At 36.5% G+C, this 26046-nt stretch overlaps 3 protein-coding genes across 8 annotated transcripts in view; 2 read left to right on the top strand and 1 right to left on the bottom strand.

Moving 5' to 3' along the window:
* Positions 1-242: 242 nt before the first annotated feature.
* LOC113060032 (sorcin-like) lies at positions 243-7857 on the bottom strand. Its single transcript, XM_026228814.1, has 8 exons — positions 7719-7857; positions 5565-5633; positions 5293-5362; positions 5139-5182; positions 4823-4970; positions 3179-3292; positions 1935-1993; positions 243-876 (listed from the first exon to the last, which is right to left on the bottom strand). The coding sequence occupies exons 1-8, from the start codon at positions 7755-7757 to the stop codon at positions 850-852; spliced, it is 570 nt and encodes a 189-aa protein (XP_026084599.1). The 5' UTR covers positions 7758-7857; the 3' UTR covers positions 243-849.
* A 1095-nt stretch (positions 7858-8952) lies between these two features.
* LOC113060031 (cytosolic 5'-nucleotidase 3-like) lies at positions 8953-14606 on the top strand. Of its 4 annotated transcripts, none has more exons than XM_026228812.1 (11): positions 8955-9215; positions 9966-10157; positions 10440-10563; positions 11456-11554; positions 11733-11802; positions 12248-12294; positions 12392-12477; positions 12546-12635; positions 12812-12974; positions 13077-13277; positions 13361-14606. In XM_026228812.1, exons 4-11 carry the CDS (start codon positions 11456-11458, stop codon positions 13460-13462), a joined length of 858 nt encoding a protein of 285 aa, XP_026084597.1. In that variant the 5' UTR covers positions 8955-9215; positions 9966-10157; positions 10440-10563; the 3' UTR covers positions 13463-14606. The 4 variants fall into 4 exon arrangements, with proteins under 4 accessions (XP_026084594.1, XP_026084597.1, XP_026084598.1 ...); XM_026228810.1 differs by lacking the exon at positions 8955-9215 and adding an exon at positions 9240-9399; XM_026228813.1 differs by lacking the exon at positions 9966-10157.
* A 2433-nt stretch (positions 14607-17039) lies between these two features.
* LOC113060029 (zinc finger protein 319) overlaps positions 17040-26046 on the top strand; it is a 32341-nt gene continuing 23334 nt past the window's right edge. Inside the window, exons 1-5 of one of the 3 annotated variants that reach the window (XM_026228807.1) lie at positions 17040-17228; positions 18119-18287; positions 18509-18834; positions 21769-21940; positions 22101-22377. In XM_026228807.1, the coding sequence (XP_026084592.1) occupies positions 17223-17228; positions 18119-18287; positions 18509-18834; positions 21769-21940; positions 22101-22377 (950 nt within the window). In that variant the 5' untranslated portion in view covers positions 17040-17222. Of the gene's footprint in view, positions 17229-18118; positions 18288-18508; positions 18835-21768; positions 21941-22100; positions 22391-26046 lie in introns of all 3 variants that reach the window. The other 2 variants (XM_026228806.1, XM_026228808.1) reach the window with 2 other exon arrangements.

The raw sequence follows: 26046 nt of genomic DNA, 5'->3' as shown, positions 1-26046 counted from the left end.
CAACAGTGATTATATGCACTTTCATCAATTGCTGAAAAAAATATATTTCAACCAAAGTCAAAGGGCAAGTGAACCTAAAGTGCACTTATGACCAACACTAATAACCATAATGATGATTTCAAACAGACTTCAACATGAATACATGTACCACAGCTCAGAACAAAACTCACATTCACATCTGTGTACACACATTCAGTATGTGTAAAGAACTTGTCACACACGTATGTAACTACTGGAAGATAAGTGTTCTGTTGTCATTTATTAATTCAAACAGGAAATGTCTTAATAGGTGTGTTATTTAAAAATAATTAAATGAGTGTAATGAAAACATACTCAAAAAGATCTCACAGACATTTTAAACAGCCAATGCGCAGAGACAAAAAGCAGAGCAGACACAAGCGTCATGAATTCTTTGGTGATACATAATAGTATTCATTACTGGCCGTGCACATTTAAAACATGCAATGAGGGAATACAAATGCACTGACATGATTCTAGAGCTGGGATGATGGTTATGGTGCTATACTCGAATACATACATGATCTAATCTGCTAAATGCGACTGCAAGACATTAGGATACATTAATATCATGAATTTCTGTATAGCTTCTTTGATACAATACCTTGATCTAGGTTACATTTGAGTAAATAGACTGTAAATGTCATTGGTATATATGCATCACTTGGTATATGAACAATGATGCATGAATGTATGTTTTATAGTGTATAAGTACTACAATATTGTCAAAATATGACCAAATATAAGTAAATTGTTTAAAAATGCAAGTTATAAAAAATTAAAACTGAAGTATGCTTTTTTTTTTTTTTTTTGAAGATCTTTGCATGATCCTCAGATGCTCATAGTGCACTGGATGAACTGTGAAAAGAGATACAAGAAAGACATTAATCCATACCAGTAAGACATTTAAATGCAATAATTTTAAACATCTACTTTAACTAATGGCAGATAATTCAAAGTAATTCCGTTTTTAGAATATATAGAATAAAACAATGGCAACTGCAATAGGATAAAAGACACCAATGTTCAATAATTAATAACATTTATTTAATAAATGTATTAATAAACAAACAAATCCCCTGCTAAATCATTTTGCAAAGCAGCACAATTTGGGTCTTACGGCGCACGACTAATTATCCACCACATAAACACTGAACTGGAGCCTAGTGAGTAATGTATGAATTGAAATACAACACTATAAGCTTATATACTGTACAAATTCACATATGAGATGCTTGCATTATAAATGCATATGCAAACCATTAATTCAACTTAATATCTGGATGAACAATATGTATTAAATAATGTGATTGTGAATCTTACCTATTTGATCTGCAACAAATTACATTTTGTGTATGCACCTTTCTTAATAATGAGTGCACTTTTTTGTTTCACCCTGTGTACAATAGTAGTGTCTATGGACTGTCTGAATCATTTTTTTCCACAGCATACACTGACCACATCCTTTTTGAGAAATGCTTTGCTGAACTCCCATCACCAAACCTACAATCCATTTTGTACACCTTCAATTAGCGGTTTGTGAGACATGCATGTTTTTTTAGTGGTTTTAGTGGCCTGAGAGTACAGCATAAGCACTGTGGAGCTGGTGAGTAATGTAAAATTTGAGTCTTGCAATGTTTTATTCTTACCAACAGTATATTTATTAGTATACAACTTCACCATGATTATAATAGTCTTTTTGTGCTCCCCCATCCAGTGAGTTACTACTGTAACTGAGGTCCACTATTAGCCTTTGTCCAATCATTCTGATGATTATTGAAAAATAATTATTTTTTCTTTTGTTTTATTTGAACTATCACATGTTGATTTACAGGTTGCGTTGTACGGAAATTAATTTGAAAAATAAAAAATACATTCTCTTGTCATAAGTAACATGTAATGTTTTGAGGACTTACATCATCATATTGAAATGTTGCCACTCCCTGTTGTGCCTGGTCCCTTTTTCTGAACACATCTGATCATGAGACAGTTAACAATAAACGTTAACAATAAAGTAATAACAAAACGTTTTTTTAAATTGTTATTATGTAAGAAAATATACAGAGCAGTAACCTAGACATACATTTTTTCCCTGTTAAACACAGTGTAGAACAGGCATAATTCAACATATGCTCCATTTACAATCAGAATTTAAGGGGTCATGTGATGCTTTTTTAAATTTCATTATTTTGTGTAACTGAATATGTTGCTGACGTGCTTTAATGTTCAAAAAACACATTATTTTTCAAATACTGTACATTATTGTAGGTCCTCTATGCCCAGTCTCTCTCAAACACGTAGTTTTCTACAAAGTCACTCCTTCCGACAACCTCTGATTGGCCAACTGACCCAGTGCATTGTGATTGGCCTAACACCACAAAGCACTCGTCAGAAATGTAAGGCCCCTTTACAAAATTGTGAGGTTCCTCTTTCAAAATAAATTGTTAAAGACAGTTAATAATGTCCTTAGTTTCAGCATCAGTTCTGAAAGTGGAACAGAGTCGATTGACAGACAGTGAAGAAGCTCGTATGTGTTTGAAGTACACAAGCCACAGACGGTTAAGACCACTGACTGTGTGATCCTCTCTCGCTCTCTCTCTCTCACACACACACACATGGGATGTGCAAAACTTTGCACTTGAACAGTCAATAGCAAATACTTAAACTAATAACATACTTCCAGTAGCTGATTCAGAAGCGCCAGATTGTCGTAGTAAAGTCAGAGTTACCTTCTCTCCCAGGTTCACAAAACCGTTGTCCTTAAAATGTGTTGCTGGTCTGTTGTAAGTAATCTTAAAGATTCCTAGATGCATCTACTTCTGGAAGGCCAAATAAAGGTCTTTTTATTTCTCCTACACACAGCATCTCCTCACATGGCTGCTTCAACACTAACTGCGTTTACTTAAACCATGTCTTCTTTCTTTGTGTGAATATTTGGGCAGCATTATGCAAATATTTCCCCATAGTGATGTAGACGTGTGGGGCATGTTTGAATGAGCCGTTTTAATAAAGAATCTCTCTTTGGATTTTAGACTTTAGTCTATGCAACTTTACAGATCTTCTTTATGCACCAAGAGCTTGTAACACTCCACAGAGAAATCACATCATATGACCCCTTTAAAGACCAAAAAAAAAATCATTAAGATTTTTTCATACTTACCAGTCAAGCTCCTCAGTTTGACACAGCAAGCGACATAATCATCAAATGAGATCTTCCCATTAGAGCTGTAACGCTTAATTATGCAGTTCATGGCCTGAGGACTCAGCCTGTACCCTGCAAACATGACACACCGGGATCTTCAAAAAAACACAATCATACACTTTATTTACAGTCCTTTTACAAACTCTTGCCAATAATTAGTCAGATGGAAATCAAATCGCATCCATGCTGTTTTCTCCCTATTTTGCTTTCCGTCAAGAATAAAAGTCCCTACAGATAATTCCACACTGAAAAAAATGTTATGTTGAATTTACTTAATTTTATTACGTCAAAGGGTTGCACGAAATAAATTTATCTAAATCCAGATATATTTTTTTAAGTTGAGTTTACTTATATTTTATAAATTGGTTGTACTTATATTTTATACATTGAGTTTATTAATCTCTTTCAGTAGTTTATAATTAATTATAATCATAATTTTAGCAAAACTATTTTGAGTAGAATTTACTCAAATTAATTGTTTAATCATTAAAAATTTAATCATGTAATATATAAAATTAATTTTCATCCAATATTTTTTTTAATCTATTGAATCTTTCATTAATATTCAGACAAATAAAGCAAACCCAATATTTTCAACAATAACTTTATCTTTCTTATCCAAGAGATTTTTGCTCTCTCAAACAAGAGTGCCTGTAATATAACCCAATAGTCGCGATTTCTGAGAGACCTCAATACATGGCACACCACACACAATGACGGTAACAATCAGTGAATAGTGTTTGAGTATAAATGGGTCATTTAGCGTAGAAAATGAACTTCAGGCGTCACAAAAATGAATGTCACTAAAATTAACATCAAAAGCAAACATAAAACTGTGTAAATACAACTCGAAAACTGTGAAAAATGTAAAATTTTTAATTATTCATGCCCCAGTGCATGATGGGAAATACACTGAAAAAATTCATTGCATTTACTAAAAAATTTAATTAAATATAGCTAAAATAAATTGATTGCAACCACTTACAATAATTTTTTAAGTAAATTCAATGAATCATACCATCATAATCATAATTTGTTTGAAACCAATTAATAATTATTAATTAAAATCAAAAACTAAATTTAAATGGATTAAACTAGCAAAATTGAATTACGCTTAATTTAATTGGGGCCATAATCATTTTTTTCAGTGCATTGTCTTTTTATTCATTAATGAACAGCACTGCTAAAGGAAGACCATGGATCTAGCAGATGTGTAAACAATTGGCCTGAAGTATTCAGACACAATAACCTTATTACTTATCAACTTAAGTCTTTAATATACCATTACCACAGATTTTCTATATAGATTTTTCTATATATCAGAACAGAATAAGTACTGGAAGCGGAGAGTTTCATTTATCAGGAAGTCTTAGCTACAATGTCACTGCTTTTTCAATGGCTTCCTGTTCAGCTCAAAGAAAAAATCTGAAGTGAATTCAAAATTAAATTCGGAATATTTTAACAAGTTGCTTATTACCATGCATATTACTAGCATAGCAAAAGACAAAGTTAATAGTTAGTTAATGGTGTGAATGGGTCCCAAACGAATCTCTCATAAGAAATCTGATTGACACTAAACAGACATTGATTCTGAAGTTTTACCCATAGAGGAAACAGCTTGGCTCATTTCCTGTGGGTCGACTGTGCCACTCATGTCCCTGTCAATGCTCATGAAGTGCTGCTTCCAGCCACTGAGCACAGCCCACAGCTCCTTAAACTCATTGAAGCCCATCGAGCAAGACATGTCTCTCTGATGAACAGCTAAGTTATGGAAAAAAATACAAGAAATGGCCACAATTCATTTCGAACCAGGGTTGGCAATGTAGTCACGTCTAATACATTCAGTGTTAAAAATCGGAATAGTTCTGAAACGAGTCAGTATGTCCAAAAATGTCTTCAGTGTAAGCGAGAAGGATACATCCAGCATGCTGATCATCAGTCTACATGTCTCAATGTTGAAAGCTGTAAGACAAGGAATGATTGTTACAGAACTGCAAAGTTATAAATCTGCAAATACTCTCAGAAATTCTGCACATTCTGCATCACTATTAAATTAAGACAAACATTCTTACGTCTGTAGCCACCAGAGAAGTTGGCCTGAGTCAAACAAGTCTGAAGTTCCTCTGCAGATATCTGGCCATCCTAGACAAAAACATATAACTATATTAATCACATCAATAAGACTATAATATTCATATCGGAGAAAAATGCATTCCTGATTGTTCAGCGGAATGAAACAATTTAAACTTCCTATATGAGAAGGACTGATGTGTATAGGCTAATCTATGCAACCTCAGCAGGATTTCTATGCAGTAACTTTTGAAGAAATGAAACACGCTCTTACTTGACCAGCGACTGCAGTGAAGTATCCATACAGAGGGTCCTGCTGCTGTCCAGGGAATCCACCTGGATACTACAGAAGAAGCAGAAACAAGTTGATTTTAGTCTGTAATTTGTAAATGATTTTATGTAATTTTACTGTAAAACACTGTCCAATGTATGGTTTTTAGCTAATTAAAATGAATTAATTGTACAATTGATAAACAGTAAAAAAAAGTAAAGTCTGTTTAAATGCCGATGGGAGCTGCGTTTAAATTACAATCGTTTTTTTCCTAGTTGTAGTGATGTACACACTCGCGTGATGCTTTTTGAAAACCTTAGGCCAGTGATGTTCTTTATCAGTAGGCTTTATATTTATGCTCAACATGAAGTATAGATATTGTAGTCGTGAAGACAAGATCCTGGTCTGTCGGCGGCCTCCCACTATGTCACCTACAGTAGCAGCAGTGCACCAGCACCGCGTCAGGCACGATTCTGGTGTGTAAAGACACATAAAATGCGAAGCAGCTGTCACGCAACTGACACGCAGCAGAAACGGCACGCTCACGCCACGCAGCCAGTGTGTCATCGGCCTTAGAATCAGCTGCAGGGCAGGATTTGCACTCAACGCGGAGACATCCATCACTTAATATGTTTGTTTGGAAACACGAAAATGTACTTATGTTCCACACACAAAATATTGCATTCGGTCATTCGGTACACACGTGCACCATACCGAAAGCCCTGTACCGAAATGGTCCGGTACGAATACAAGTTCTGTTATACCCCTAGTAATTAATGTTTATTACATTGTTGTCATGTTTTGCGTTACCCTGATGACATTTTGTCTTTGTGAGTTTGAACCCTTTGCACTGGGCAAACTATATATTTGAGTATCAGCTATGTCTTATGGACAGGCCACTTAAGATGTAACTTTGTATGGTTGCCTATTTTACCACCTGCATTTTTAACAGTTTTTCACTTTATAAAATATCAATTCGCCATCCTGTAATACTTTAATCACTTTTCACTGTAACCCCATTTTTAAAGTGAATATGTCACCATATATTTTTCAAATTAAAGTATGGAGGGAAAAAATATAAGTACCGGCAACTTCTTTTGGAACATCTCATGGGTGAGTAAATAATGAAAGAATTTTCATTTTTGGGAGAACGAACCCTTTAAGACTGAAGACGAGCTCTGAGTTTACATTATGCAAATAATCCTGCAAAGCAGTACAGCATACTTATTCCAGTTTCACTATGTGTCTCCATAAGCAGAACTGTATAGAAGAGTGTATCGTGTGAACAGGAAATGTGCTTTTGCACAAGTGGTTGAAAATCCTGGACTAAAACCCGAAAGGTTGTAGGTTTAAAATAAAACACTTGAAGAAGCAAACAACTGATTATCAATACATGTGTTCTTGAGCAGGATACTTGACCTCATGCCATTATAATTAAACTTGACTAAGAAACCACATTATTCAGTGAACATTTGCTATTTTGTGATTTCCCAACGAGTTAACCAGTTTAACACCAATCAATTATTATTTTAGCTGGCACTTTTATTTTGAAGTTATTTGTATTTGAAAGAAGGAAGACAATCCTGGGCACACAGCACTGCACATTTTCTACGTCTTTCTTATTTAACACAATTAATGCAGATCACAAGCTCCATTAAGAGAGAACCTTACTGAGAGAGTGTGTGTGTGTGTGTGTGTGTGTGTGTGTGGGTGTGTGTGTGTGTGTGTGTGTGTGTGTGTGTGTGTGTGTGTGTGTGTCAGATTAGAAAACATGAAATGCGCAATGCTGTGTGTGTGGTCAGGACTGGAGTGAAAACCACTGATCTACACACAATCTGACACACCCAGTTCTGGTCAAGGGTTGCTGTACCAATCTGCTGATTCAAACCAAGTGTGTGCAGACCATAGGTTTAGACAGTAAACCAGAGATAAACAGACCAGAAACAATTAAATGCATATGTATTCGACCAACCCTTCAGGACAGTTTTAAACGTCACATATTAACATTTTCCTCATAGCCATCGCCTAACAGAATTCACCCCGAGGCAATCTAGAATAAACACGCGGTTGTTTGACTTCAGGCTTCACCAGAGGATCTGTGTAAAACTGTAAAGCGTATGAATTCATCTGAGTTAACAGAGCACTGATCAATCCTACCCCTCCCGCAGCCGGTGCACCATATCCCGGGAAATTCATCGTAAACGAGCGTTTTCTTCTGGAGACTGACCAAAACCGGACAAGTAGATGCTGAAGTGTGTGGATGACGTTACTCTCCACCCACTTCCGTCTCAGGAAAACCCAGGAAGTTCTTTTTTTTCCTAACATAAGATGATCTACTCGCCTGGCTTGCACTATGAAAATAGACCAACGTAATAATGCATAGTAATACTAATAAAAATAAAATGAATCCATTATTTTGTCTATCATCAACTGTGAAATGGATTTTAAAGCCTAAGCGAATTAAAAATAATTGGCTGATCAGAGTATCCCGCAACGCTGTCCGATGATTGTGTTAGTCTACGCAGAGATAGGTGTGAGATATGAAATAATAAACAAATCTCTGTAAAATGTGTAGGCTACTTTATATTTAGATGCTTATATGATCTTTATTAAATAGGCTCTGCGTTTAAAAATGAAATAGCCTACTTGTGGGAAGACTAATTGAGGCTGATGAACAACGTTGTTGTATTTAGTTTTAAAAACTTAAAATATAAAAGTCTTTAGTAACACTTGCTTATTAGTATACATATTACTAGCATACTATTATACATATTACTAGCATACTGGCTGCTTTTTGTAAAGCACATTTTACTGCCTTTTTCTGCATGACCCAACACCTCAACTATTATAGCAGCCTTGCTATTAATAAGCAAATCAGGAGTTCCCTAAAGGGGAAACTCTTAGTTAAGAAACTATTAGTGAATATGTGTTTTCCAATCTGAAGCTTATTATTTATTTTTATTTTTGTATTTTATTTATATATTGTTTATATTTGTATTTTTATTATCTTTATTTATTTGTTTTTAATATTATGTTTTAGTTATCTTCACTGAAAGAACTGAATGTAGGCCTATACCTTTCTTTCTTTCTTTCTTTTTAGTTATTTTGATAACAGAGTTTTATTTACTGTTAATCTAGAAAACTATTTGGTTCTACTTGTAGAATTACAACAGCTACATGTAGGCCTTATAATTAAACTAAACAAATAACAACTATGTGTGTCCCATAATCAGGAGGCTAAAATAAAGTAATTTTTATTTAATCATTTTATATCGATTATGAGGTAAATATCAGTGTGTTATGTCAGGTACCAGCATGCAGTAAAATATTACTATCGTGCAGACAAAACAGAAATAAAGAGAGAGCGCCCCCTGGAGGCAAGGGTGTCGTGACGAACGCATTGTGTTTTGTACTTCGTGTTTGGACAACTGTATCATCCGGGTATTCATGCACGCAGACAGTTTTAATCAGAGCCGTGGACACGATAACAACACTTTCTTTTACTGTCAATGGATAACACATGCGCACCGATGTTTGTTTATTAAGCGTGACATGGAGCCAGTGTGTGCGCACTGGTCGGGGGAGTCGTGTTTGCGCAGTTCATTTTCACCAAAAAAACAGAGAGCAGGAAAGTAAACCAAGATAATCGAGATGGTGAGTGCTCATGTTTCAAATCCTGTAATGTCTTTCTCAGCCCGTTTTCCCACACAGTCAAGCTGCCGCAGTGCAATGTTGCAATGCAACTTTTTTTGGTGAAAACTCCGATCATGGTTCAGCAGTTCTTGGTACCAGTAAATATCCTAAAGCCATGAACCAGATCAACCAGTCCAGCTAGGAGGTAAATTACAGCTTTACAAACTTCGATATTAAAGAAAAAAATTAAATGAAAAAATAGACAAGAAAATGAAACTTTTCATTTAATAAATGAAACGTGCATTTATTTATTTATACATAAACACATACATACATGATGGGATGCCATGAAGCACTGCGAATGACATAAGATAATTCAAATAAAATTATGCATAGATATAATTGTTGATTTAAAGATGTTAATTGTTTATAAAGAAATAATTTTACGTTTATTACAAAATATGCATATGCACAAAATTGTGTGTAGCAATGAGCTTATTTGGTGGAGATTTTCTTTGCAGAGGATCAAGGGTGATTGTAGTTTTTCACAAGTCACTTTACTCAAATCAAATATGGCATACGACTGCACATAGCATCCCATGGGAAAAGACACTATGCGTCATCTACATTTAAAAAATCTGCAATAATGACCAAATAAAGACCAAGGGCTGCAATACAGAAACTGGAATTATTTCAAGAAACACACATACTTTTTGTGTCTTAATGTTAAATTGTGTTTCGGTGGCCATATTTACCTTCTGACTTTGACAGATTGCACACTAGGAAGCAATCAGTGCTTGATGATTAAAGACCTGCCTCATCGCTGGAATGTGTTGTGTCAGAAACAAGTGACAGCACGACTCTTCAACTGTCAAACCATTACAGTTTGAGACGGTGCTCTCAAATACATGAACCATGAGGAATCCAGTGGGGCCGTCAGTTTCACTCTGGAGATTTATTAAGGTGCTTATAATCTCTGACATTTGGAAATACCTCAGTGCAGAGAAGAAACCCTGACCTCATCGAACCACACAATCAACACATAGCACAAGGTCCCTTGGTCAGCATCATTTAGTCTGTGGATATACCGTACACAATATACGGTTGAATTTTTTTTTCTTTTAAGGTTAATGTTAAAAAACACTCCAGACTGCACCTGTGCTTCGTCTCTGTCATTGCCACAGTTTTGTTTGTGTGTGTGTGTGTACTTAAAGTGGCTGTTTGTGTCATGTGATCTCCTTGCAGGGTTTAGATTATGGGGTGTTATCAGTTTTGAGGCAACGCCCCCTGTGTGCCAGGGCTATAAAAGCGTGTGTCAGACAAGAAACGTTTTCTTCTGTGTTTGACACAACGCCTGGAAGCGGAAAAGGTATGCTTACATGCTATTTGTATGCAAAGAGTTATTATTAGACTTACCCTTATCTGTTTACTTGTGTCATGCAGTGGACGTTTATGAGGTCAGCATTATATGATAAAAGTCTGGCTTCACTATGACCATTTATTGTGGATGTTTATGCACGCTTGTCTTCTGCATTAGCTGCTAAATTGACATTTTACTCACTAAATACCCGGTTCTCGTGGTTGACTGTTGTAGGACTTCTTGAATGGGTTGTTTAGAAGCTCTCTGGGAGAATTTGGTCAACTTAAAATTAGTTTGAAAAGCTGTACAATCCTTCTCTTATGGAGCCTTGTAAATCTGAGGGATCTGATTACCGTTTGGGAGGCGTGAGATGGGGGTGGGGTAGATCACAAGTACATCCAGTGTACTCGGGGTATGTGCTCCACTGTATTTTTGGAATAGAGACGAAGAGGGACTCGACCTTCACAGTGACAAATCACGTCAACACTGTCAGAATTTTAGTTTAGTTTAGTAAAACCCTATGTTAAACCTGTTTATAAATATACAGATACCATTCTATCACATTAATTATAATACAAAAACTGTTTATAAAAAACATTACAGTACATAACCATGATTTTGATTAAACCATTTTTCTGTAATAAATTGGTTATTACAAAATGATAACTTGAATATGTTGGTTGTTTTAAATGTTTTACCTGTGATATATCACAACCATGCTCTTCTGCCTCAGTGGATTACTTCAAGCTAATATCGTTTTCTCCTTCACTCGTGAGAGACTTCAGCGTCTGCCTTCTTGGCCGTGACATCCGCACAGCATTGAGGAGAGGGGAGGGAATAATTAGTGATGCCTCTGAGCCGCTGGATCTCATTGGTTGTTTCTGTGTTTGTGTTTCTGAAGATGCCAGAGTTTGAGAAGAGCACCGTTCACATCAGAGACCCTGAGAGGGTGGAGCAGATTATCTGCAGTCTTGTTAAAGGTGGAGCATCCAAACTGCAGGTACAAACACTGGCTTCATTAGGCCATCCGTCTATCACACAGTACTCACACATTACTAGTGTTACGCACTGAATGTAAACACAGCCATTAGTAGTTGCTTGATAAATCAGTCTGTGACTAGTGTCTAATGACCCATGGTGTCCCCCTTGGCTCTGTTGACTGTCCTCCTGTTCTTCAGATCATCACAGATTTTGATATGACTTTAAGCAAGTTTGCTGTCAATGGAAAACGCTGCCCAACATGTCATAGTGAGTAAAAAAACAGCCCCCTTTTGTCAATATTTTTTTTTTCGCAACAAAGAGCACAACATCTGCAAGCATTAAGTCAATAAACAAAATATTCTCAGAGGTTTACAATACATGAACTAAAATGATATTATTTATTAAAAGTATTACACAATTACATATATATACATACATACATACATATATATATATATATATATATATATATATATATATATATATATATATATATATATATATATATATATATATTATTATTATTTTTTTTTTTTTTATTAATTAATTAATTAATGTATATATCTTATTATTCAAATATATATGTCAAAATCTTTCCAGATAAAAACAGGCTACTCAGTTATGGATGGAAAAAAATCAACCTGTTCTGGATATAAAATAAAAAAATATTAAAATATGTCTCTGAGATCCAGTAATCTGTTTGCTTTTATAGATGTCATTGACAACTGCAAGCTAGTGACGGAAGAATGTAGGAAGAAGGTATGTGACTTTCTTCATCTTTTCTTTAATAAAACATGAGCATTTAAAGTTTACATGACGTTTTATGAAGTACCACCTAAAAATGTTGTTTTTTCAGCTGCTCCAACTAAAGGAGACGTATTATCCAATAGAGATAGACCCTCATCTGTCCATGGAGGAGAAATATCCATTTATGGTGGAGTGGTGAGTGACCACACATGAAATGACCTTTCAGAAGGCTTTGTTAAATAAATGCGGTCTTTTATCCTCAGGTATTTTAAGTCGCACACGTTATTGGTAGAACAGAGATTGCAGAAAGACAAACTTCCAGAGGTCGTGAGAGAGTCAGATGCCTGTCTGAGGTACAAACATTTCCACACACATCAAGAGGCTTGCACAGCTTTCCCTCTGAATGCCAAATAAACTTGCATAAGAATCGCAGCAGCTGTGGTATCATTTTGCAAAAACACTACACCAACAGCAGTTACTCTCTCAAAGATGTTGTCAGATCTGATCTTTAGCATGTGTTTGGCCACAGGGAAGGGTACGAGCAGTTCTTTGACCGGCTGCACCAGCATAGCGTTCCTATGTTCATTTTTTCCGCCGGTCTGGGAGATGTGCTGGAGGAAATTATCAGACAAGCTGGTGTCTACCACACCAACGTCAAAGTTGTGTCTAACTTCATGGACTTTGATGACAATGTGAGTCTCAAAGCCTTTATATATATCACCAGTTTCTATAACTCTCAAACACTGCTTATATTGAGCTCAGCTGTGATCAGGATCTTCTGTATCGTCTTGTAGGGGGTTCTGAAAGGCTTTAAAGGAGAGCTGATCCATGTTTACAACAAGCATGACAGTGCCCTGAGGAACACCGATTATTTCAAAGAACTGAAGCACAATGGAAACGTTATTCTGCTGGGAGACTCTCTCGGTGATCTCAACATGGCAGATGGTGTGCCCAACGTAGAGAACATCCTCAAAATCGGCTTTCTTAATGACAAGGTACTGATTGCTTTTCTGGTTGCTGGAAACAGGACCGTTGTTTCGCTGATTTCACTGCTAAGGTTTTGTTGTATATTTTACAGGTGGAGGAACGGTTAGAAAAGTACATGGACTCTTACGATATAGTTCTGGTGAAGGATGAAACACTTGAAGTGCCTAATTCCATCCTACAGAAGATCTTATAATAGACACCGCAGAGCCTGATGGGAAAAGACTCAAATTCCGGGATATTCACTTGGATAATTCCAGCACTGAAGCCAGCCTTCATCTGTCGACATGTCTCACATGTCTCACACAAGCCATACTTCACCCTTTGACCTTTTTAAAGTTGCGTCCTCTCAACATATCGAACTTTTAAAAATAAATACATACATCTGGAATCTCAGTGTAACCGAATATCGAAGGAAAAATATGTTTATTTGCATATTGGTAAAATTATTGTTTGTAGGTTTTTTGATATGGAAATTCAGTGTTTGCAATAAAAGTTGGGACAGTGAACAATACAAAGCCCAACAGACTTTCAACAATCATATTCATCATCATTCATAAAATGATGTGCACTTCTAAAGTTTGAAGAGCTGTAAAAGTTCTCATGGAAGATTGCATGCACAGATCAAAATGAAAGCAATACTGTTAATTGCTCCAAAAGCCATGACGTTTTCCTGTGAGGATGTGTAAGCATAATTGATGAACCTTTCGGTGTTAACATTTGCACAACTTTCTGATCACCTGTGTGGTAGGCAATACAGTTTTTTTCTTTAGATTGTTTGATTGTCGGTCTATGAAATTATGTGTGGAAGAAAAAGAGCTGGCAATAACTGTTACTATACTACTTTTCTTAAAGAAAAAGCCCAAAAAGAGTATTTGTGTTTGTATTTGATAACTATAACCAGTGTTGGGGAAAGTCACTTTTAAAAAAAAGTAAGGCATTACAATATTATGTTGCTCAGTTAATTGTTATGAAAAATAATGCTTTAGTACTTTTGAGTAACTTTATGCCAGCTGCAACAGGAGTAGTGTCAGTGAATAAATGGCAAAACAAAAGTAACATGCGTTACTTATTTGAAAAAAGTTACTCTCATATTTTCTTAAAAATGGAAAAGTAATACATCACTTTACTAGTTACTTGAAAAAAAGTAATTTTATTACGTAACTTGCATTACTTGTAATGTGTTACCCCGAACATTGACCATGAACACTGACTACTGACAATTTGTTCAGATTACATATCCCATTAGGCAGTGACAAATTGATTGGTTTTTTTATGTTATGAGTTACTGAATTGATTTGTCCCAAAAAATAAAGCAAGTCTTATGCTTAGTGAAGGAAGTCTTATGCTGTAGTGTGTTCCACTCAAATTGTGTGAAAAGCTGAGTGTGAAATTTTATTTGCCAAGGGGCTTTTTTTCCTTTTTTGTTTCTGCAGTTCTTGTCTGTAGTTGCAGTGCTAGTCGTGACCTGCCTTGCAAAATGACATGCAACTACTGTCAGCTCTACTGTATCTGCAGGTTCTGACAACTAAACACAGCATTTATGCGAAACAAAATAATTTGACTATTTAGAAGTTTCTTTCATGTCCTCCTCCATCCACCCATTCAAAACAGACTCAATGACCATAAGTGACAGACACTTGAGACTTAACACAGTTTGGCACAATGAATTCTCTGCCTCAGAGTTTCTCAGAAAAACAAACAAACCAAAACTTTTTGCAGTGTACACTTTGGAAAATGTCAATTGTAGATCTGAGTTAATCATTTAGAGCAGGGGTTTTAAACTCAGTTCCTGAAGGGCCGGAGCCCTAGAGTATAGATTCAACCCTGCTCCGAAAAACAGACACCATGTAGTTCTCAAACAACCCTGAAGGACTTGATGAGTTGGATCAGGAGGTTTAATTAGGGCTGTATCTTAACTCTGCGGGGCTCCAGCCCTCCAGGAATTGAGTTTGTCACCGCTGAGTTAAAGCACGTTGACGGTCCATTTTTGGTTCATCTTACATAAATGATGAAGGTGACATTCAGTGTCATCCCTTCCATCTTGCTGTACATCTGGTTCTGCAGATAGTCTGCTGGAAACAGGAAACATGTGCTTCGGCCAACGCTTTTCAGTGCTTCTACTGAAATATTTTATGTTCTCCGTGATAAAACAGTGTGAGATGATGAGACAGAGGAGCACTGGTAGGGCGCTCTTTGAGCTCTTTCAAGCTTCTTTATATCAAATAAACAGTTTATTTTATGATTCCCAATCATTTTAAAAATAAAATATACTGCAGAATAGCGACTATTTCTTTGGTATGGGATATATTATATGATGAAATGTTTCGAGTTCTGATATTTGGGTTAGTTTTGGTAGGCTACTCGGATCTGGCAACCCTTCTGTGTGCACTCGCGCACCGTGTGACGTGTAAGTGTAGAAGGAAGTGCACAGAAAGTTGAAGCGAGCCATTATTGCACTAGTCTGGGTTGAAGAGGTCAGACCTGTTAGGTGGTATTATGCACAGACTCTTTAGCGGTCATTAAATGTATTCAGTCAATGACATCGGTAAGAGAATATCTACTAATAGAACTTTTTTTCAGTTTATTTAGATTACATCGGGGTGACATAGATGCACAGTTTTGCTGGGTGCCAGCACATGAGGGTGTTAAAGGGCACTGCTAAAGGTAATAGTTACAATTCCACTAGGAAAAGGTGAAGGTAAAGCAGTAGTTAAGAAGAAATGACTTGAAATATGGCAGAAATGGTGGAAGGAAGAGAGGAAAGGTAGGAGATATGATAAAAAATAAAAATAAAAAATAAAAATAAAAACTGTCAGAATGAAGAATTACATGGAAAAAGACCAGGAGAGAGGAAATTGTCATGACAAGATTGAGAGTGGATCACACAGGATTGAATGGCACATTATTTTTAATGGGGAAAAGGAATAGTGAGAACTGTGAAAACTGTGGGGCTAAAGAAAATGTTGAATAGGCTATGTAATATACTGTACATTGAATGAGGTGGAAAGACGGGTGTTTAAAGATAAGGTTCAGGAGACAGGGCGGGAGTGGAATCTGGTAGGGATACTTGGACTAGAAGGAGAGGGAGAGGATATAAGAAGCACCAGGAAGGCACTATTTAAATTTTGTAAAGACTCAGGGTTGTGGAATAGAATCTAAAATTGTGAAATGACATGATTGTACGTACAGTAGGTGGCGGTATGCACCTTAACGTTGGTTGCAGTCCGCCATTAAATAAGAGAAGAAGAAGAAGAAGAAGAAGAAGAAGAAGAAGAAGAAGAAGAAGAAGAAGAAGAAGAAGAAGAAAAAAGTTGAAAGCATAATATCCATAATATCCTACTGTCTATGATAATATCTCGCCTTAGAACTGGATACACTGCACTTAATCAATATTTATTTATAATAGGTAAACATGAGTCTGGACTTTGTGTTAAATGTGTTCTTCCTGAAACAGTTGAACATATTTTAATAAATTGTAAAGGATATGACAGCGAAAGATTACAACTTACAGAAGCACAATAAATCAGATCTCACTTCAAAAATTGTTAAATAAGATGTGGATATAGAAATGTTTCACAGATTAAATAAGTATTTCAAAGAGACAGAGATAATAAACAGGATTTAAAGAATTTAAAAAAAAGAAAAAAGTTTAATAAAATTTTTAATTTTTTTATTCTTTTTTTTTCGTGAATTAGTTTTCATTACCGTCAATGCTCCACACTCCATCCTCGTAGGTGGCGGTAAATACACCTAAAGCTGGTTTGCTAACCGCCATAAAACGTCATAGAAGAAGAAGAAGAAGAAAGTTGAAGCGGAACGCGGCTTTGGCTTCAAAAGTGTTCTCAGTTAATGCGAGCATTTCAATCCCTTGAAAAAAAATCATTTTAAACCACCGTTTCGTTAACGAATCTAACATCCGTCAGAGGAGACGCAGGGAAAAAGAAAGCCTGCCAATGATTGTGAGGGGACTGTTTTTACTTTTTGGCTAAGTGGTGTTACTTTGTTAGCTGCCTCATTTCTTACTAAATATCTGTTTAGGTTCGGCGTTAGCAACCTATTTAGTGCACAGAACCGTTACATATTTGTCCTTATAACGTTAATTTAGCTGATGTGTGGAACCAGCGAAGCTCTCTAACGTTGACGTGACCTTTCAAAGCGGCGCTAACTTGAGGGTAACGTCTTTAAAACTATAACGTGAGCATATGAGTCCGGCTAGATAAGATTTATATAAAATTTATGACTGGTTCTATGGTCCAGGATCACATATGTGGGTCAAAGATGAAACGCAGTTTTCAACCATCAAACAATAAAAGTTCAATAAAGCTTTATTTTTTTTTCTCACACAATAATGTGTCCTGTTTACTTAGAATAATAATTATTATAATTACTATTATTGTTTTCTGAGGGAAAAAAAATATTATCATAATTTTTAACAAGATTTACAGAAAAAATAAATAAAAATTAATTAACCAAAAATTATTGTCAAGGAAATTTTGAACAAGAATCATGAGATAAAAAGATTTTAATTGAGGATCACGGTGCAGCCCAAAAATACAAATTAATTGTAATTTTAAGTTTTATCTTGGCCAATATCCTTCAAAACACTAGGTTTGTCAGCAATAAGTGTTAAATAATTAAAAATATAATAAAAAACATGTAAAATGTATTATGATCACTTGTTTTTATATTTTTTATGTTAAAATAATATTTTATATAAGTACAGGTCAGAAAAAGTGTGTTGTTAAATTTTGACATAAATATATCCATTAGGCTGATACTGGTGGAACAAAATTAACAGTTATTTTCCTTAACTAGCACTTACTAACTGACATTTTTCTTGTCTCTTCAGCACATTACAGTTAAGCAGAGAGGGCAACAGCCTCGACCACGACGCTGCCATACAGATGCTACACTATTCACATGCCCTTTCTGCACAACTGATGTTTGTAAGCCAAGACAGTACCATCAAATAATGACCCATATAGCTGGGCATAAACTGAGAGCGGTTGAATATGGAGGTGAGTGTGTGAGCTTGAAAGTTTTTTTGTTAGTACTTAACGTGTTATAAACTAATAATGAAAAAGTATTTTTTTTTGTATGTGGAGGTGAGTGTGTGAGCATAGTTTCTTTATAATAAGGTAGCAATAGTGAACTAACACAAGTGTGAAAATGTTTTACATTATCCATTATGCCTGGTCAATATTGTGCTAAGACAAATGTGCTCAAACCTCTGTTTTAGATCATGTTATGTACAGCTGTAGTATTTGCTGTGGCAAAGACACCAAACATTTTCACTGCTGCCAGTGTCCCAAGACTTACGTCAATAAAGGTGACCTTAAACAGCATCTTTCCAGTGCTCATCCAATAGCTACTTGCACTCCAAAACAAGAACCTGTAAGTCACCCATTACAAGAATCTCCTTCACACAAACAACCAGCACCTCATCCAACACCAGAACCTCCTTCACAGCTACAACCAGTATCTCAACCACAAGAACTTGATTTGCAGCAAACAGCACCTCCAGCGATTGAGAGAAAGCTGATCTCTATGCAGAGTCCTAGTAGGGTGAGTCTGAATTCCCCAAAAATTAGAAATACATTGAGTGGATAAATCATGAAGCCAAGCAACATGTCATTAACAAGCACAGTGGGTTGATAAAAACAATAGGATAAACTGATCAAATATATGTTAAAATTTTCACCAAAAATAATTGTATATCTTTTGGTATAAGTATGATAATAGGGAACACTTCCAGACATTCCTTTCAGCATACACAGAGATTTGATCTCACCATCATTGAGCTGGTCTGTGATTTCATGAAGAGACAAAAGGATGAGATAACTAAATCCATAAAAACTGTGAGAACATCTCCAAGATGCTTGGTCAGGTGAATTCTAACTGTGAAGCTAAAGTATGGTGAAAACGTTTAATCACTTGTGCAAAAGTGCTTTAATTTAAGGATGTTCTCAAATGTAGTCATAAATGGAATGTAATTTATCAGATAATTTATATTAACTAAATAACATCTCGGTTTATTACAGTTAATGGTGCTATGAATGATTAGAAATGCAAAGTGATATTTTCAACTGGCGCACTAAAGAAAAATATATAAATAACTTTAAGTAACATGCCTCAGACTTTTGCAAAGTACTGTACAGGTGCTGGGCATATAGTTAGAATATCCTCAAAAAGTTTATTTAAATGATTCCATTCAAAAAGTGAAACGTGTATATTATATTCATTCATTAGACACAGACTGATCTATTTAAAATTCTATTTTACATTTATTTTAATTTTGATGATTATAACTGAAAACTAAGGAAAATCCCAAATTCATTATCTCAGAAAATTAGAATGAAAAGGTTGAATACTGAAGACACCTGGTGCCACAATCTAATCAGCTAATTAACTCAAAACTCCTGCAAAGGCCTTTAAATGGTCTCTCAGTTTAGTTCTGTAGGCTACACAATCATGAGGAAGACTGCCGACTTGACAGTTGTCCAAAAGACGACCATTAACACCTTTCGCAAGGAGGGCAAGATACAAAAGTTCATTGCAAAATAGGCTGGCTGTCCACAGAGCTGTGTCCAAGCACATAAATAGAGAGGCGAAGGGAAGGAAAAGATGTGGTAGAAAAAAGTTTACAAGCAATAGGGATAACCGCACCCTGAAAAGGATTGTGAAACAAAACCCATTCAAAAATGTGGGGGAGATTCACAAAGAGTGGACTGCAGCTGGAGTCAGTGCTTCAAGAACCACTACACACAGACGTATGCAAGACATGGGTTTCAGCTTCGCACTCCTTGTGTCAAGCCACTCTTGAACAACAGACAGCGTCAGAAGTGTCTTGCTTTAAAAAGGACTGGACTGCTGCTGAGTGGTCCAAAGTTATGTTCTCTGATGAAAGTAAATTTTGCATTTCCTTTGGAAATTAGGGTCCCAGAGTCTGGAGGAAGAGAGGAGAGGCACACAATCCATGTTGCTTGAGTTCCAGTGTAAAGTTTCCACAGTCAGTGATGGTTTGGGTTGCCATGTCATCTGCTGGTGTTGGTCCACTGTGTTTTCTGAGGTCCACGGTCAACGCAGCCGTATACCAGGAAGTTTTAGAGCACTTCATGCTTCCTGCTGCTGACCAACTTTATGGAGATGTAGATTTCATTTTCCAACAGGACTTTGCACCTGCACACAGTGCCAAAGCTACCAGTACCTGGTTTAAGGACCATGGTATCCCTGTTCTTAATTGGCCAGCAAACTCACCTGACATTAACCCCATAAAAAATCTATGGAGTATTGGGAAGAGGAAGATGCAATATGCCAAACCCAAGAATGCAGAAGAGCTGAAGGCCACTAAGGACAACTTGGGCTCTCATAACACCTGGGCAGTGCCACAGACTGATCGACTCCATGCCACGCCGCATTGCTGCAGTCATTCAGGCAAAAGGAGCCCCAACTAAGTATTGAGTGCTGTACATGCTCATACTTTTCATGTTCATACTTTTCAGGTGTCCAAGATTTCTAAAAAGCCTTTCTTTGTATTGCTCTTAAGTAATATTCTAATTTTCTGAGATACTGAATTTGGGATTTCACTTAGTTGTCAGTTATAATCATCAAAATTAAAAGAAATAAACATTTGAAATATATCCGTCTATGTGTAATGAATGAAAATAATATACAAGTTTCACTTTTTGAATGGAATTAGTGAAATCAACTTTTTCATGATATTCGAATTATATGATCAGCAGCACCTGTATGTCTCAAAAGTGGCCAAACAAATATGCAAACCAAAACAGGGCGTTTCACAATCATTGGGTGTTTGCAAACAATTTGACTGAATTGTTTAAATCAAGTGGACTGTTGCTGACACCTTTCTCTTTTCATCTGTCATTATGACAGAAAGTGATTTGAAAAAGTGAAGACAAAGCACCCACAGATGAGCGTAAAGGGATTGCTTATTGTTTTGACTAAATTGTGTGAATTTGCGTGCTAGATGCCCACTTAATTATAAAAAGGATAGACTAGCATTAAGTATTATTAGTTCATTTTAGCTGGCTGTTTAGTGAATCAATTAGGGCGGGGCGATATATCTGATCATATCATTCTTTATCTAAGTACTCTGCACGCCCCCCTAAAATGGCTCGTTCAAACACGCCCCACATGTCTACATCACTATGTGGAAATATTTGCTTAATATCGCCCGAATGTTAACACAAAGAAAGGCTTCTTGGGGCTTATTGCTTTATTAAAAAACTTGTAGAATTAGTACAAAAACGTATCTTTACTAAACCAAAGTTTTAGAATTAATGATATTTACCAAAGTATTGATTTTATGTTAAAAATACAATAATTAGCACCATAGAATTACAGAAGAACCATAAAAAATGTAAATGAAACTGATTGTTTTCTAGTAAAAATATGAAGAAAGGGTAATATACATTAGGAAAAAACATTTAGTTTGACATTTTCTCTTGTGAGTAACTGACATTTTCTTGTCTCTTACAGTTGCACATTACAGTTAAGCAGAGAGGGCAACAGCCTCGACCGCGACGCTGCCCTACAGATGCTACACTATTCACATGCCCTTTCTGCACAACTGATGTTTGTAAGCCAAGACAGTACCATCAAATAATGACCCATATAGCTGGGCATAAACTGAGAGCAGTTGAATATGGAGGTGAGTGTGTGAGCTTGAAAGTTTCTTTTAGTAATGCATCATAATATTGTGGGAAGAGTTAACAAACATAACAAAAAAATAATTAACTAACAGTCAAAAAAAATATAAAAATAAAAACCAATGTTGTGCTTATACAAATGTGCTGAAACCTCTGTTTTAGATGATGTTATGTACAGCTGTAGTGTTTGCTGTGGCAAAAAGACCAAACATTTTCACTGCTGCAAGTGTCCCAAGACTTACGTCAATAAAGGTGACCTTAAACAGCATCTTTCCAGTGCTCATCCAATAGCTACTTGCACTCCAATACCACAGCCTGTAAGTCACCCATTACAAGAAACTCCTTCACACCAACAACCAGCACCTCATCCAACACCAGAACCTCCTTCACAGCTACAACCAGCATCTCAACCACAAGAACTTGATTTGCAGCAAGCAACATCTCATCCTAGGGTGAGTCTGACAACCCTCTATGGACACCTTGGCAATTGAATCACCATTGGCTAATACATTTTTTTGTTTACTCGCCAGACTGATATACTAATCTTTGTAAAATGGAACAGCACTCTAAATGTCTGAAAGTACTACATTCTTAACATCAAGCATTGTATTTGTATTGTATTTAATGATAGAACTTTAGTAATTATAATTAAAACCATGCATGAATGCATATTAGTAATTTTAACTGAACTTAGGACTGGTGGTGCTGCTTTTTGGTCATTTGGTTTCTGTAAAAAAAAAAAGAAAAGAAAAGAAAAATAGGAAAAACTAACAATAATACTGATAAATTAATAATAAAAATACTTTGAATTCTACTAATAAGAACAATATAAAATGCAATAAGTATTAACAAGCTGTTGGATTCATGAATATTTATCAGGTTGTGTGTTCACTCGAATTGATTTGCTGAAATCAAAACAGTGATGATGATAATAAGTGAGCAACAGCGAATGAGATTGCCGTTTGCGTCCTATAGTAGTCCTGCCCATTACTGGAAAACCCGGCAGTTCTTAAAATCCAAAGAATTCCAAAATAACTCCATTATTTTGACAGGAAAATACATCAAAGGATATCATTTACAAATAGCGCATCAAGTCTGCATGGTATACAAGACTTTCTCTCTCGCTCTGCGTGTGTGTGAGACAGAGTGACTGCGTCGGCGAGTTGTGTGCCTTCACACTAGAGTTTACGGTACATCAGGTGCACTGCGTTGTGTATCCATTCAGATGAACTGAGAAATAGCACACATCACTTCACAGATGCCTCATCCAAAAACACACACTTGTGATCTTTGCCACTTAAGAGCGCGTGCGCAACAGGAAGTGTGCAAGACTGTATCAGGTTTTAAAAGGGTCCTATTATGCTCTTTTACAAAGTCTTGATTTTGTTTTGGGGGTGTACTAGAACAGGCTATCATATTAGGATGTTCAAAATACACATAATTTTTCACATATTTTACATTATTACAACACCTCTCTCCCTCTCTGAACAGCTCAAATAGTTCCTTTATCAAATGAAGGCCCGCTTTCTGAAATATGAAATGTGCTGTGATTGGTTATCTGGGCCAGTGTGTGTTGTGATTGGCTCTACTCGACGCCTGGTCAAGAAATGTCACACCCTTACCATAGCCATCTGTTGCGAGCTTCAGTGTAAAGACTGTGTCAAAACCAAATAAAATTGAATGAGATAATTGTGGCCCCTCTTAGTTCATCTGCCTTTAGGGGAAGTCGTGGCCTAATGGTTAGAGGGTTGGACTCCCAATCGAAGGGTTGTGGGTTCTAGTCTCGGGCCGGACGGAATTGTGGGTGAGGGGAGTGCATGTACAGTTCTCTCTCCACCTTCAATACCACGACTTAGGTGCCCTTGAGCAAGGCATCGAACCCCCAACTGCTCCCCGGGCGCCGCAGCATAAATGGCTGCCCACTGCTCCGGGTGTGTGCTCACAGTGTGTGTGTGTGTGTGTTCACTGCTCTGTGTGTGTGCATTTCGGATGGGTTAAATGCAGAGCACAAATTCTGAGTATGGGTCACCATACTTGGCTGAATGTCACTTCACTTTCTTTCACTTTTGGGAAAGCTAGCGTGTCTCTGACATAGTGATAACACTCAAACACTCATTACCTTCTCTAGTGCAGCTCAACCAGGTCTTGTCCAATTTTTGATTTTTGTGATAGCCCGAAAGGGGAACAGAGTCGGGTGACAGAGACAGTGATGAAGCCTGTATGGGTTTGCAGTGCACAAGCCACAGATGGTTAAGACAGCTGACTCCACTGTGTTACCCTCTCTCTCTACCTCTCTCTCACACACACAACGCGCAAAAATTTGCATTTCTACATTCAATTCAAAATAATTGAACTAATAACAAAACATACTTAGCTGATTCAGAAGCGCCAGATTGTCGTAGTAAAGTCAGAGTTACCTCCTCTCCTGGTTCACCAAACCATCGTCCTTAAAATGCATTGATGTTCTGTTCATTTACTTTCGAAAGGCCAAATAAAGGTATTTTTCTTTCTCCTAGATAAACACAGTATCTCCCTCACATGGCTGCTTCAACACTAACTGCGGTTACTGAAACCACGCCGCCTTTCTTTGTGTGAACATTTGGGCGGCATTATGCAAATATTTCCACATAGTGATGTAGACATGTGGGGCATGTTTGAATGAGCCGTTTTAGGGGGCCATGGCAGAGTCTTAACTTTGATAAAGAATATCTCTTTGTATTCGAATCTCGAGACTTTATTCTCTGCAACTTTACAGATATTTATGCACCAAGAGCTTGGAACACCCCAAATAGAAAGGAAAAATTGAAATCGCATCATATGACCCCTTTAAAAATACCCCTTTGAACACTTGCGTTTTTGCAAAACTATGTGTCCCAGCAGGTAATGAAAAGTTATACGCACACTTGGGGTCTTCATCTTCACTTGGGCCAAATACAGGAAATACATCAAATAAGTAGTCCAGTGCAAAGACTGCAAGTGTGGGTATATGGACAAGGCAACAGAATGAAACACTAAGGCGCTCAGTGTTTTCGGCAAGTGAAAAGATATGTTCTAAACTTATACTTAGCCTTAAATCTGAGAATTTTTAGCCCTTGGCTAATATTAGGCATCATTTAATCACACAGACTTCATCTGATTTCTAAAAATTGAAATGCATTGAGCTGATTGACTATCTAGCATTAAACCCCTTTACGTGCAAACATCGCCGACGGCACCAGTTTATTATTGTTTCACTTTCACAGCACGTTAAACATCACTGTCTTACTTGATCTGGACAAACTGTGCATCACTTGGAAGTTTAAAGACTCAAGCTTCGATATTTGACCAATATTTTGATAAAACATTGTTGCAGTGACAGATATTTAGTGATTTATGTCAGGAGTGCAAAATAATAAATCCGTATTATGCCACATTTTGAATAGAAATTCACCACTCACTCATATTCAGTCACGTCAGCAGCGGTTTATTTGTGTTCACATAGACTCACTGAACAGCGTCAATAAGGATTTATAGACCAAAGATGCATATCTGCGGAGATATATGGATATATTTACTGATGTTTACTTCATATTTCTTGAGACAGAATCATCATTTCTATTCATTTTCCACTGATTTATGCGATCTGATGATAAATAGCCTCTCCCAGTGCCGTCTCTGTGTGTTTGCTTCCGTGTACTCGAGCTGTGACCCAGACAGACTCTGATTGGACCTTCGGCTTGTCAATCTGACAGTCCCAAAACCGGACAGCGTCAGATCGTGTCACATGGTTCGTGAACAGTTCCTGGTTCATATCTGCTCACAACAACACTGAAACACCTCTGTACACACGAAATATCCAAATAATAAACCCGCTATTACGATAGTAAAGCTTGGTATGAGATTTTCTTGAGATCTGGGCCGTTTTTATAAAAAAAAAATCGAAAATGTACATCGGAAATGCTAACTTGTGCAGCGATGAAAAAGGCTACAAATAACATATATTTACAACAGTAAACAACCAAATACCACCCCTGATCGCTAAAGGAAGTTATTATTAAAACTCGATCGGGGTTTAAAGTGAGTTTTGAGTAAAAGTTTACTAATAATTTCATAAATTGTCTGATGTAGC

This window comes from Carassius auratus, chromosome 41, assembly GCF_003368295.1.
Source record: "Carassius auratus strain Wakin chromosome 41, ASM336829v1, whole genome shotgun sequence".
In the NCBI taxonomy this organism is placed as follows: domain Eukaryota; kingdom Metazoa; phylum Chordata; class Actinopteri; order Cypriniformes; family Cyprinidae; genus Carassius; species Carassius auratus.
This window is presented reverse-complemented; position numbering and strand designations above follow the sequence as displayed.

Excerpts from the sequence above, each read along its gene's own strand:
- LOC113060031 (XM_026228809.1), top strand. Across the intron at positions 11,803-12,247 it reads ACGCTGCCCAACATGTCATA|ATGTCATTGACAACTGCAAG; the intron begins GTGAGTAAAAAA and ends TTGCTTTTATAG. Across the intron at positions 12,975-13,076 it reads TCATGGACTTTGATGACAAT|GGGGTTCTGAAAGGCTTTAA; the intron begins GTGAGTCTCAAA and ends ATCGTCTTGTAG.
- LOC113060032 (XM_026228814.1), bottom strand. The coding sequence starts at position 7,757 with ATGAATTTCCCGGGATATGGTGCACCGGCTGCGGGAGGG. Across the intron at positions 5,363-5,564 it reads TCACTGCAGTCGCTGGTCAA|GATGGCCAGATATCTGCAGA; the intron begins GTAAGAGCGTGT and ends GTTTTTGTCTAG. Across the intron at positions 1,994-3,178 it reads CAAACTGAGGAGCTTGACTG|ATGTGTTCAGAAAAAGGGAC; the intron begins GTAAGTATGAAA and ends TCTCATGATCAG.